Source organism: Corvus kubaryi, unplaced genomic scaffold (genome assembly GCF_017639235.1).
Source record: "Corvus kubaryi isolate FWS band 111438036 unplaced genomic scaffold, C.kubaryi_AGA036_p1.0 69, whole genome shotgun sequence".
Lineage (NCBI taxonomy): Eukaryota > Metazoa > Chordata > Aves > Passeriformes > Corvidae > Corvus > Corvus kubaryi.
Window position 1 is genome coordinate 9,685,416 of NW_024582057.1, and position 13,154 is coordinate 9,698,569.

The window sequence follows — 13,154 nt, forward strand, 5'->3', positions numbered from 1 at the left end:
GATGCACTCACAGATGGACATTTCACCCCGCACCATCTCCCATCCCTCCAAAACAGACCTAAGGCAAAAACATCCATTTCCTCTCAGGAAGATGTACACAGTCTCCACATAGGATTGGCAATGCTGCTTTCAACAAGCAGAAGCCAATCTCTTAGTGAAACTGCTTCAAAAGCACAAGTTAAAAGAATGAAATTAAAAATCACAAAGCACATTTCTTTGTTTTCTGGCTTTTGACTACCTGGGGTTTACCCTGAGAAGTTCACTGAAGGGCAAAAATGGTTATGAGTTGCATGCTGATATAGTGGTGTATTTATTTACCTTCGGAGTGTAGAGCTGTAAGGTAATACCAGATATTGCAGTGTCACTGGAAAATTTGGGATGAGATTTGTATCCCATCAGGTCACAGTTGCTTCTGCTGTAAGAAACACCATCAAAATCCACTATGCCTCAATCTCTTTTTCTCTTACATAAGTTGGCCCACTAAGAAACAGTGTAGATGATGAGAAAGGCCATGCCATAAACATTCCATGTTGGAGTATTCAATACTTTGAGAAGCAAATTGTACTGTATGTTGCTTCTCCCAGTAGCAACATGCCCATGTCAAAGATACGGATAGCCACAACAGAAATATCAGTTAAATAATGCCCCAAATGAGTTCCACTGCAGGGGTCTTTTAGAAAATTACCTAATGAATATTGTTTCCATCATTTAGCTTGTTTGACTCTCACAGATAAAAATTTGGATGATAGAGCTGGCAAGGAGTTGTCTGGGCTTTTATACTAAATATTTATGTGAAATCATTACTTGTATTTTGTTTTTCTTGTCTTGTTTTCCATGCACAAAGAGTTTAAACCTTCAGTTTAACCTCTGGACTGCATTTTTTTCCCTTGTCTGTGAGCATTTTCTCTCATGTTGAGAGAAAAGCCCTTAGCCAAAATGATTGCCTAGCATTTTCCATTAAATGACTTAAAAATGAAAGTGTTTGTGCAAGCTGATTGTTTGAATTCCTGTCTATCCTGAAGATACATTTTCTGGCTGCTGTGGCAAGTTCATTATCTGAATTGCCAGCAGCCACTCTGCATGTTCGGCATGTTTCCAGACAGGCTGTGCTCTCCAGGATTTTGGCTGTGGTTTTTGTCTTTTATTGTTACTAGGTAGTCTGGGATTGCATAGGCCTCTTAATGAATATGGCTAACAACATGCATTTAGATGGTCCATGAGATAATATGACAGAGCTAGTGGTTCACTATGGTTAAAAAAAAACAAACCCACCAAACAGAAACAAAACAAACCTGAAACAACCAAAATAAAATCAACCAACCAAACAAATAAATGAAAAAATCCAAACCAAAAGCACAGTTCTGATTCCAATTGTACCTTTTTATCTCAATAGGTGCAAGGCAACTGGACTGGTCTTATTTCTGTAATAAACCATAATGAACCATATGAAATCAAGACAAACATCCATCTCCAAGACTTGATCAGGTTTATATACTTTACCAGGATTTTGGTCATATGTAGACACATACCAACATTTAACAGCAAAAGTATAACTAACATGGTCTGAGTTAACTCATCTAGGTTTATCTCTAGTATAAGGTGACGTAAAACCCAGAGATAACTATCCTCCTTATCCCCTCTATGGTATGTACTTGTTAGGATGAGCAATTTCAACTGCATGAATCAGACGAAAAGCAGACAGTTGGTGGTGGGTGGTGGTGGTGGTTTTTCTGTTTAAATTACCAAAACCAAAGGGCTTTCCTGAGAAGTGTGTTGGCAGCAGTACAAAGTTTAGATTACTCATCACAGCACAGTGAGCAAATATCTCTGAGTTTTGTCTTGTTGTAAAGCCTGGTCTGCTTAGGAGAGGCCAAAACTGAGAAGGAAATCCAGCTACTGCTATCCCCTGTTCCTCTGGAAGAAACTTGCATGCTGTCTACTCAAACCAGCAGCCTGTTGCAAATTGGTTTTGAACAGAGTACTCAGGTACTCAAAGTGCTCAAGAAGTTAGCATTTCCCTCCTAGGAAGTTTAACTGCAGTCAGGCTGACTTTTTAATGTTGCATTCCTCAGGGTTAACATAAACCAAAAATTTTGTAAGCAGTATTTTTTAATGCGGTGGGTGTGGACTTATGACTGCTACCTAGCTAAGACTAAGGGTAAGCTCCTGATTTTGTGTTGAGACTTGTGATGTGACATACTCTCATCTTGTGTATCTTTAACACATTAAAATTACATTTTCTACCTTTTTCCTCAGTTAGAGCATCTTGTACTCAAAATTACCCTGCTTTGAACTCAGCGAGGCCTGTGTTCATTCAGTAGTTCTACAAACAAAATCCTTCTCACAAGGTCATTGAAGCAGCATATTATTATTTAGAAATGTGAATACAGATGGCGTGCCAGTTTTCTCTGCTGGAGTCAGCCCTCATCAGTCATTTGTTCTGACAAGAGCACAGGAAAAAAACAAGGAGTACTAAGGAAAAACACAACCATGTTATTGTGGACATAAAATATGGCAGGGGAATATTGGCCAGTAAGCTTGCTGGGTTTTTTTAAATTGTTGGATGTGAAGCTGATTTTATTGAGATTTTTATTGCCGAGACTTTGTTTTGTGCACCCTGTCTGTAGAAAACCAAACTTGTCTCAATGTAATGGTTCAGATACCAACACAATAAATACAGAGAGACATCAGTCTCCTCATAAAGCTACGCTGATTTGTACAATTATGCAAGGTTTTATCTTTCTTCTGATTTCCTGGTAATTACTGCTCTAATGGCCTTCAGTCATGTATCCTGCATGCATTGACTGAGTTTGTGCCAATAAAGATAAGGATGTAATTAAAATGGAGTTTTTGAGCCTTGCTTTGGCAAACCCCGTCTGTGGCAGCAGCACCTTTTTTTGCTAAAATGCTGAAGACAAGGCCCAGAAACCCAGAACTAACCCAACATCAAAGTGTTCCAAATTTTTACATGGGTTTTTTGCTAGTACTTTTTGTTTGCAAGGTACTGGGTTTTCAGTGTCGTGTTTTTGAAGGGGTGCATTCACATCTGCAGGCTGCAATACGCTCTCTCTCCTTTGCAAGCCTACCAGAGCCTTTGCAACTGGGCATTGCAGACCAAATGCTTGTGCCATTTCGTAAATCTGTGACTGCCCCTGTTCCCTGTGGGGGCGAGCAGCTCGGCTCACACTTCCAGGGGAAGCTGCTGGTTCATGCAATCATCTCTTCTGTTGAGCAATTTGGTTTTCAGTATTTTCACCTACTCTGAACAACTTCAGCCAGCTGGTCGCACCTGCTGCACCAGTGGTTTTCTTTGGATCTGCTCTTCAGACTGTTATTTTGGTACTCTGAAATACTAAACTGCATGCAAAAAATCGCCTTTTGGAACAAAAGTTTAAGTAGAAGACTTTTATTTCTTGCTTAAAGACAAGATTAAAATACAGTTTGCAATTATATAAATTATTGTGTCCCACTCTGAGCTGAGGTTGTACACATAAATGTTACAGTACCCAAGATAACAAGCAAATAACCTCCAAAAATAAACACAGAACACAACAGTATGTAATTACACTGGCTCCCAGGAATAAGGCTGTGGTACAGTACCAGAGATTTGAGCATAAAGAGGCAGTAGAAGTCAGCTCAGTAAATGTATAATCCTTGTAAATAAAGAAGCACATCAGATAGTTCTTGCAGATCACGCCCAGTCATCCTCTGGGAAGCTAAAATATCTTTTGGGAATGATATAGCTTCTGGTCAGAATCTAATGTCATATTGACAGTTTCTGAACTTTCGAAAAGGCACCCAAAATCTCTAATCCCTGAAAAATGTTCATGTTTTCAGTAACTAGAATGGCACCAGTCTGTAAATTTTAAAAATCCTCTTTAAACATCTCACCTAAAGTTCTTACTCATTTTTTCCCTTCTCATTCAAAAGCTGTGTTGCAAGTTTTCTGGCTACTAACTTCAAGGGGTTACTTTTGTTTAAATAGCTTAATCCTTTCTCTATTAATAGATGTCTCTAAACAAATGTTATCTGACCTTCTATTTCACGACAGAACTGGGTAAATTCAGCTGTTCAAGACATGCCTTTTGGTGCCTAGAATGATTTTATTACAGTATTTTTGTAAAGCAAGATTTTAGGAGAGGAATAGTTTTGAAGAACAACCTAGTATATGTGCATAAGGAGTGCCTGGATTATTAAGGAGTGACTGGTATCGCAACGGGGAGCTGTCAACACAGAATAATCCATGTGAGGATGCATAAAGGGTGATCCTGTGCTTTAAGAGACATGCATTTCTTCCAAGAAAATTTATTTCTGCTCCAATATTTCTTCTGCCTACAGTCAATATTTTCCTTGTTTAATTAAAAATTATGTCAATCTCAAGAAAAAAAATAAATTACTCCTCCATTTCGCCGGGGTTGTTTTAATGGGAAAGGCAGAATCTCAGTCAAGTTACTAGGAACCCATGACAGGAGGATTAACTCAATCAGGAACAAAGCTTTCATTACCAATGCTGCAAATGCTAAGTTTTCTTTTATGGGGAAGCATATCTGCCCAAGAAAAGTATGTTTTGTGTTGGGTTGTGGCGAATAAAGAAAAGGAAAGGATGGTCAGCATTGAAATCCTCTTCTATGACCATGCAGAGCATAGCAATGCCAGCAGTGGCAGCTGCAGCTTCTGTGCCTTCCTCATTCACTTCCACAAAAGCCTTGTGGACAACTTCAGAGAGGAAGAGGTCACGTGCCCCTGACATTCCTGACAAGTCAGCCTTGCCACTGTCAAATACATCCAGCAAGCCCATAGCAGCTAAATCTGATTTAAGGTCATAGCTTTCTTCCAGCTTAAACTTTGGCAAACGCACGTGAACGTCAGCGGAATACAGATGTTCTGGACGTGTCCATTCCTGGAGCTTCTCTGAGGTAAGCTGCTTTTCCATCTAGAATTCAAAGGACAGAGATCATGACTTATCACCAGTGTAGTATTTCATTTTCAGTAACATTTATGAGGTTTTATTTATAGAACACTATTTTAAAATGGTAAAGCAGCTATACAAAAGTGAACATACCCGTATCTTTGATAGCTAAATAGAGATCAAAAAAATACTATTAAAATTAAGTGGAGTCAGTGCAGTTTTTACTTTACAAAGTAATGCAAAATAATACTTTACAAAGACATTTCCTTCTTGCTGCAGTGTACAGAAGGGAAAAACTTGCACCGACAGCAACCCAGTCTTCTTACTGTTTAATCTACTTGAATGGAATTACCTAATTAAAAACAAGTAACAAAAATCATAATCAGAGAGCTCAAAGAAGCTGGCCGTTTAATGGAAAACAGTCTCACTACTTCACAGTTAAGAAAATAAAGACTTTCAAAGCTACTGAAAGAGAAGACACATGAACACAAGCTAAAAAATCAGAACACAACTTCTCTTCCTGATGCAGTACACCCATTTTTTCTTTATTGCTCTACTAGTAGAGAGTTGTCTAAAAATACACTTGATAGATCTGGTGCTCTGAGAACATGGGTTCATCAAGGCTTTAATTTTGAAAGGCTGAACTTAAGAACATTGAACAACTGCATTAGCTTAGATGGGTCACCTTCTGCAGTCCAGTGGAGTCCTCTTCAGTGTCATCAGGTAAGAGGATGATCATACTAAGTTCTCTTCCATCGTAAGGCATCTCTAAAACACGGATCTTCTCCTCAGGGATGTACCCAAAATTAAATTTCTTTTTCTGATACATCATTTTTACTGTCCTTCTTTCATTCTGGATGGATAAAAGGCACCAAAAGTAACAGTTAAGGAAATACTCATTTGAAGAACTGATAGGAAACAATTAAGTTAAAACTGCATTTTTGTAAACACTTTTCCTCCATTATAGAACTGCTTTTTTCAGACTTCTGACTCCCTGTTTAATAAGAGTTTCTTCTGAAGAAATAACGTGTTTGTATTATTTGTCTCTCCTTTGGCTTCTATAGCACAGTCCTCACAGAAACTGAAACAGTTTCTTCAAATTGCTGTGCCCAAAAATGAAAATGTTAAGCCAACAAACACCAACTCTGTTTAGCATAAAGCAGAAGATTGCATACAGTAACTTGTAAATCTAATAACATAAACATAATATAGAACAAGAAGATGGGGCTTAATCAAAATGTCGTCATTTTAATACTGCTTACCTAGCATCACAGACACAGTTCTTAGCTGATGATCTACTGCAGACAGAAATATCACTAAGTCCTAATCTATAGGTGAGAATTGTCCCTGATACTATTCCAGTAAGTGAGACAACAAATAGCTTGCTGAATACAGAAAAATACTAAAATCCATAAAAAATAATTAAAATATTCATAAATGACTTTGTATTTCTTAATTATTTTATCTGTAAGCAAAGCTTCATGTTACTACCCATATTATCTGACCTCTCCATTACGTGTATCCTACCAAGACATATCTGTATTACCTTATTTAACCGAAATGGTGCATCAGTGGTGTCAGCTTCTTGAAATTTCTCTGCCCAGTTCGCTTTGAAATAAATAGCATTCACCAGTACCAGCTTGGTCATGCTATCAACTGAGCCTTCAGACAGCAGATCAGGGATTTTGCCTTCAGAGACAACAGAAAAAAAGTCATAACAAAATCATGTAATAAGTTGATGGCATATAAAACATACATAGAGAAATGGATACCACAGAAATACTAAAATATAAAACTAATCTCTACCTGTAATAACATGTATTTCAATACCTGCCCCTCTACTTCACCATGCTTTTTAATAGTACACACCACTATAACTGTTGATATACAGTGATTTGTTGGAAATGTAATATTGTTAGTTTAAACTTTCACGTGCAACTCATCTACTTGTCATACAAGAACTACAGAACACCCACATTAAGGAATACTGAATTTAGAAATATATATACAATATGGACCAGGACTGACTTAAACAAATTCTCCAGCTCATGAGTACAACTCCATGTTTAGGCATCTCTCCTGCACTCATGGTTTGAACAGAAAAACAAAATGGAAAACTCTCAGGACTCATGGAACTGTTTAAATGCCTTGCCTAGGTAATTTCTGGTTCTGTCCATGCATCAAATGAATATCCCAGGGCAGAATTAAGCTGTTGTAAAGACAGAAGAGAATAAAGCCCATTCCTGCTCCCAAGATACGAAACACTGCTGGTTATTAACAAAAAGGTAGTTTACCTTCAGTTTTCTCCTCGACCCACTGGTTAATTTCTTTCCTGGCTTTATCACAAGCCTGAAGGAAATCAACTGTAGCCAAATCAGCTCCATATAATTTCTGTGTATTAGTCAGGAAATCCTAGATTTTGGAATGATAAGAATAGCTTTCACTGCATGCAGGTAAGAAAACATCTAATTATGAGGTGGATAAAGTGTACGCAGATTGTCACCTGCTCTGAGGTGGGGCTCTAACAGTGTTGCGTGGGGGTTTCTGAAGTTAACAGGTTTTTTCCCCGCTCTTAGAGTAAGCCTCATAGTACACCAGCCATGTCTAGAGCTGATGGGATGCACAATATTTACCTATCATTCTCCTGAAACAGGCTCCTGTGCTCAAGCACAGCTAGGATAAAAGAAAACTCTCCAAAATAGCTGAAGGGGGGACAAAAATATCAACTTATGTGCACACAAAGTTATAATTCACTGGTGAAGAGGCATGTTGTTAAAACATATTGGATATGCCCTCCCAAATACATAACATTTTCCAAAATATTTAAGTGATGTGGTACTACTCCAATGAAAATCCTAAAAAGCTGATTGCAACAGGAACAGAAATGGCTGCAACCTAAAAAGCTGGTTGCAACAGAGTGGGATGTTATGATAGTCACTGTAAGTTAAGAACATAGACGAACAATTCTTCTCTTGAGGCCAAGCACAGCAGAAGTGAACAAGAAAAGAAAAGGGTTTGCTGTGTTATACCCTTTAGCTGAGAGGCACAGATACCCACAGCTATGGAAATGCACAGGGCAAGTATGAAATACTCTTGTCAACTGCCCAGTAATGTTTAGAAATACGCCTGGCAATAGTTCTACTTCATAAATACTCAAGTAGCTGCATTTTCCCCCCAGGTGCCACCACGTGCCATCCTGATGTGCACCACTGTACCGGCAGAAAGCTGTAGGACTTCTCTCCAAAGAGCCGGCTGGCCAGCCGCAAGAGATAGGGAGCATTGCTTCTGTTTATATCCATAGCCAGAGCCTGGAATCTTGAATGAACACCTTCAACTTTGTCAAGATGAAGTGTCTGAAATAAAAGAAATGAACTAGCTGCTGTTAATATTGCCTTAAAAGAACATAGGGTGTCTCTGCAGGGCAGGTCTCATGCAGCAGGGCAGGATCCAGTAGGTAGGCTGAAGAAAGAGAAAGGAAAAGGCTGGAAGCTGCTTAGAGACTTCTGTAAATCTCAAAGAATGAATCAAACTGTCCCTGGGTGCTACGCTGCCCCTGTCAGCCACCTGTATTGTGCTCCTGGTTTGTACACGATCACAGATGAAGCTCCTGATCACAACCCTTCTTGATCACAACTCTTCGGGGATGTACCCAAAATTTAATTTCTGATACATCATTTTCACTGTCTTTCTTTCATTCTGGAGACATAAAAGGTACCAAAAGTAACAGTCTTGTCTGCATTTCTGTGGGCCTCTCCTCTGTGGGCCACTAGACCCAAGAACTCATTCCCAGGTGAGGAATCAAAAAGACATGATGCCATGGAGACTCCTTTGCTTTCTTGGTTCCCCCTTTGGCCCAAGGGAACCTGGGGTTGTATATTTTCAGAATATACAATCTACTAACACAGGTGAGGTATTAAGAAAACTTAGAGCAAGAATCTTTTATAATTTTATGAAAATATAATTCCATAAATACATATATACTCCATAGATACTTTTTTACATATAAATATATATGTATTAAGAAAGTATTAGCTTTAAATCAAACACATTTCTGCAATTTCTCTTTACCAGTACCTCCTTTTCCAGAGGCAAGCTGGCTGGCCAAGGCTTATAGATATGACAGCAGAAGCTGCCAGACCTCATAGACAGGGAAGGCTACACCAAAGAAGGAACATTCACACTCAAACTTAACCCATGCATTTCCCAGTAGGGAAGACTGCTGTGAAGCAGTCATTGGATTCAAAGGAAAGCCTTCCCTTTCTCTCACTGGGTTTTTGCGCTCAGGCCTTGCTGACCACCTCAGTGCAAGCTGTGCTGCACAGATGAATGGCTGAGCAGGAACATCACGGAGGCAACCTTACAATAGCATCGTGATCCCGGAAACAAATTTCTCTGTGCTTGCAAATAGCTCTCGACAGTTACTAATTGCTGCCTCTTTAATTAGCACTGTGTTCATAAGTGAAGTACTATGGTACAGGAACACGTCCTGCTGAGGGTGACTGTGTTGAAAGACATTTATTTCCCCCCCCAAGTTGATTTTGCATGATTTCTGCTGTCAGTAGGTTTATCCTAGGTGGGGCTGTCAGTCTGATTACATGAAATATGTTCAAAGTCTGTTTGAACAAGTAGTGGGAAAGTAATTTTATTGAGTAAGCACAGCAACACTCAACAGTATAAAAGAGTTCCTCCTAAAGTCCAGAATACAAAGGTGAAATTGTTCATAGGCAAGCTCACACTGATGACTGCAAGGAGCAGACTCATACGCCCTTTTACAGGCGGTAGCCTGGTGAGGGTGCAAAAATAACAATGACTGAGTCCCTTCCATGACAGAGGTTTCAGGGGAAAATGGCACACTCCTATATGCACCATTTTTGCAATTTGTAAGGAGTTTTTTTTAAACTGTCCTGCTCAACCTAAGGCTATGATAAGGATAACCATGCAGGCTGAGCTCCTTCAAGATACCTGAGTGCCTGGCTGATAGTAAGAGATTGATACTTAGGTAGCATCACCATGTATCATCATAATTGTTACACTTAATATCTATAATACCATCGATTTTTTACAAAACACACAGAATTACTAACAATGAGCACACCATTGGTGATCTTGTGTTATGAAGTAATAGTTTGTCAAAATGTCTCATGAAAACTCACAAAGCCTTGCTGCTGGAAATTATGATCAATTTGAAAGGAGACTGACTAATGCAATTCGTTTTCTCCTTCAAGAATTAACAAGGGAAATTAAATGAGCAACAAAGGCCATAAAAAATACAGGCAGAGGGCTTTGGAGCAGGGTAGGCAGAGGGTGATTAACTGCAGAGTGTGAGGAAGACTCAGTGTGCATGACAGAAATCCTGTCCTGATCACATAAAAATACCCTCATTTCATCTTTCCTCTTCTAAAACACAACCATTTTAAATGTAAATAAAATATTAAATTAATGACCCTTTTATTTTACTAACCTTCAACACCTGGGCTTCTGTGTTACCTTTGGCCCCTAAAAGGACCATGGCCAGAGCAGCAGAGATACTGACAGGAGAAAAGAAGACATTTCCTGTTGGGTTGGCCTCACTAAACCTTCTGAGCAGATCAAGTGCAAATCTGCTGTTGGCAGTAGACAGGTTCTCCATGGTTATAGCTGAAAAATAAAACATTTGATAAGGACCTGGGAAACAATCTTCAAACATCTTGTCTAACCTTGTGTGACTCACACAGTAAAGACTGGATTAAACTGGATGCAGCTGCTTACAGAAACAGCAAGAATATCATTATCAGTGCACCTTATTCTTTAAAAAAAAAAAAAAAACAGTCACATTGAAAAAGCAGGGGATTTTCTCCATGGTAATTGTATATTCCAACCTTCTTTATCATACTAACTTTAAAGACATTATTTTTAAAAAAATTCCTGCCTGCAGGTCTGAAATTGGAACTATATGTGCTGGTAAGACTGCAAAAGTCCCTCAGCCTCACAGACCCAGGACCCATCAGGGTTCTCCTTCTGCAGCATTCCCTCTGCTCCTCTACCTGCATCCTGCACACAGGACATTCAAAATATCTGCTCAGGGACACTCAGACGCCTCTCAACAACCTGCCCGTCTTCATGGCACAAACCCCATGTCCCTGAGCTGTGTCAACCCCGCCAAAGACTTGGGTACTCGCTGACTTTCAGCAGCGGAGGGTACGGCTGTCCCCCGCCTGCGCCGCCGAGAGCACTGGAGCTGCCTGCCTGCCGCATCCGGGACCATCGGGACACGGGCGGGAGCCCGGGGCTCTGGGAGCTGCGGGTGACCCACCGACCGGCGAGGACACAAGCGAAGCGCAGAACAGGCAAAGCCTCAGGGCTGACACGGAGCAGCGATGCATTTTGGGGAGATGCTCAAGAGCAGGCCCTTGGAGAAGGGTGAAAGGTGCAAGGGCCGGGTCAGGCACAAAACCCCACCCAAGGGCAGTGGCGGTACCGCAGGATGCTGTGCAACCTTCCTGCTCGCCCAGCTCAGATTCCGGCTGCTCTGTGCTTGCTTGCAGCCGGACTCTTGTTTTTTTCTTCTCCGGAGCCAGCTGAGTGGAGGAGTTTACACCAAAATTTGGGTGTTTCCTGCACAGTCTTTCTACAGCAATTGCAAAATACCACTATGGGCTTCCTCCGTGCCAGACAGATAAACACCCGGCAGCTTTGCGACGTTCTTATCGAGCTATAGGCTAAAGAAAGCCCACCAACATCCCTAAAAATATCCAAACCCAAGCCCCAAGGCGTGCTTTCACTTTCGCTTACCTACACGTCACTGCGCAAGCCTTTCACCCAAACCAGCTGCTGGACAGTGCCCACCGCCGGTGCCCGAGAAGCGCCCCCCACCCCGCGCAGACCCCGCCGCTGAGGGGGCGAGGAAGAATTTCCCCTTCTGTTCCCGTTACCGCCCCTTTCCCGTAGGATGTCCCGGGGGCAGGGGCGGGGACAGCCCCGCAGAGCCCCAGCGCAGCCAAGGGCCGCTTGGCCGCCTACCTGCCAGGCAGCGGAGAGCGGGCCGGGATGGGATGGATTGGAAGGAGCCGAGCTGCGCGGTGACACCGCGCTGTCGCCCGCGGGGACCCCGCCGGGCCGGGGGGCGGGACAGGGGCGGGACACGGCCACTCCCGTCCGGGTGTCCCCGGTTTCCCGGCTGAGAGACGAGGGAGTTTAGGGAGTGGAATTAACCAACAACCCCCACCTTGAGCCAGCGGTAAGAGATCCAGGTGTTTTAGACCCTGGGACAAGGACACGCCGGCTGCCTAGGGAGGCTTGTCTCTGCCTTTCGACCCTGTGTTTCTATTTACACTCATCTTTTATAAAGTTATTTCGCTTGGTTCTTTCATTCCAAAGAAAGTAACTGCATGGAGAGTTTTCTTTGGTGTATCGCGATCTTTGTTCTCCATCAGCCCTCGGTCTGGCTCCCAGGACGTCCCCACCAATACTACCCGTATTGGTTTCAGGTGTATAGCATCAGCCCTTTAACGGGACTGTACGGCATGCATCCTGGTGACAGACGTGTTGGGTCTCACTCCTCTCCCCTGCAAATACTGCTTTTATTTGCTTCACCTGAGACAGCTGGCTTACTGTGTGCTGAATAAAGGATATGCCCATCTACCACCTTTTGGGTAATGTCTATCAAGCCTTGATTTGAAGCTGTGCAAGAATCCAAGAGGAAGCATTGCAGTTCTGCCCAAAAAAAACCCCTATTATCTAGGGAGCCCCTTGCTATAAATCCTTTCAAGGCCAACCACTAATGTATGGCAACCCAAGTAAGCACCTTGGGTTTCACTACCCAGAAAAATCTTGTGTTTAGTGATGAATTCCAAACAACCTACATAGAAGCGGGTATTACAAGAAATAATTCGGATTTCAGAAACTGGTTAAAAAATGTACTATTTATTGTGGAAAAAAGAAACAGACCACTACAGCAATTAGAGTTCTTTTATTATTCAAAAAACAGAAAGGGCAAAAAACATCCTTGTATTAGGAAAGCTGTTTCAGCTTTGTCTTTGGTATTCTACAGTTAAACAACATTCTTTGTTAAAGGACCAGAACCAGGTGACAGGTAATGAACTAAGGATCTTCTGTGGTGATGGTTCTCACCCCATAAATACCCTATAAGGACATAGGCTGCAAAAACATTTTTGCCTAAGTGCTTCTCCAGTTACTAGACAAAAAAACCACAGCTAGGTAGGATGCTCAGCAACACCTGGAACAGGCTGCCAAACACTCCTTTCAG

At 41.4% G+C, this 13,154-nt stretch overlaps 1 protein-coding gene across 3 annotated transcripts; it reads right to left on the reverse strand.

Annotated features, from left to right (window-relative positions):
• Nucleotides 1–3,390: 3,390 nt before the first annotated feature.
• On the reverse strand, nt 3,391–12,007 carry SERPINB1 (serpin family B member 1). 3 transcript variants are annotated; one of them, XM_042049137.1, is made up of 7 exons: nt 11,909–12,007; nt 10,371–10,546; nt 8,125–8,262; nt 7,204–7,321; nt 6,456–6,598; nt 5,595–5,762; nt 3,391–4,933 (listed from the first exon to the last, which is right to left on the reverse strand). In XM_042049137.1, the coding sequence occupies exons 2-7, from the start codon at nt 10,536–10,538 to the stop codon at nt 4,532–4,534; spliced, it is 1,137 nt and encodes a 378-aa protein (XP_041905071.1). In that variant the 5' UTR covers nt 10,539–10,546; nt 11,909–12,007; the 3' UTR covers nt 3,391–4,531. The 3 variants fall into 3 exon arrangements, with proteins under 3 accessions (XP_041905071.1, XP_041905070.1, XP_041905069.1); XM_042049136.1 differs by lacking the exon at nt 11,909–12,007 and adding an exon at nt 11,681–11,773; XM_042049135.1 differs by lacking the exon at nt 11,909–12,007 and adding an exon at nt 11,202–11,303.
• Between the last annotated feature and the right edge of the window lie 1,147 nt (nt 12,008–13,154).

Bases quoted from the DNA above. Each gene is read 5' to 3' on its own strand.
- SERPINB1 (XM_042049135.1), bottom strand. From the start codon at position 11,271: ATGCATCGCTGCTCCGTGTCAGCCCTGAGGCTTTGCCTGTTCTGCGCT. The intron at 10,547-11,201 runs GTGGGTCACCCG...TTTATTTTTCAG, and splicing joins GCTTGTGTCCTCGCCGGTCG to CTATAACCATGGAGAACCTG. The intron at 4,934-5,594 runs GTGACCCATCTA...TTTGAATTCTAG, and splicing joins ACTCCACTGGACTGCAGAAG to ATGGAAAAGCAGCTTACCTC.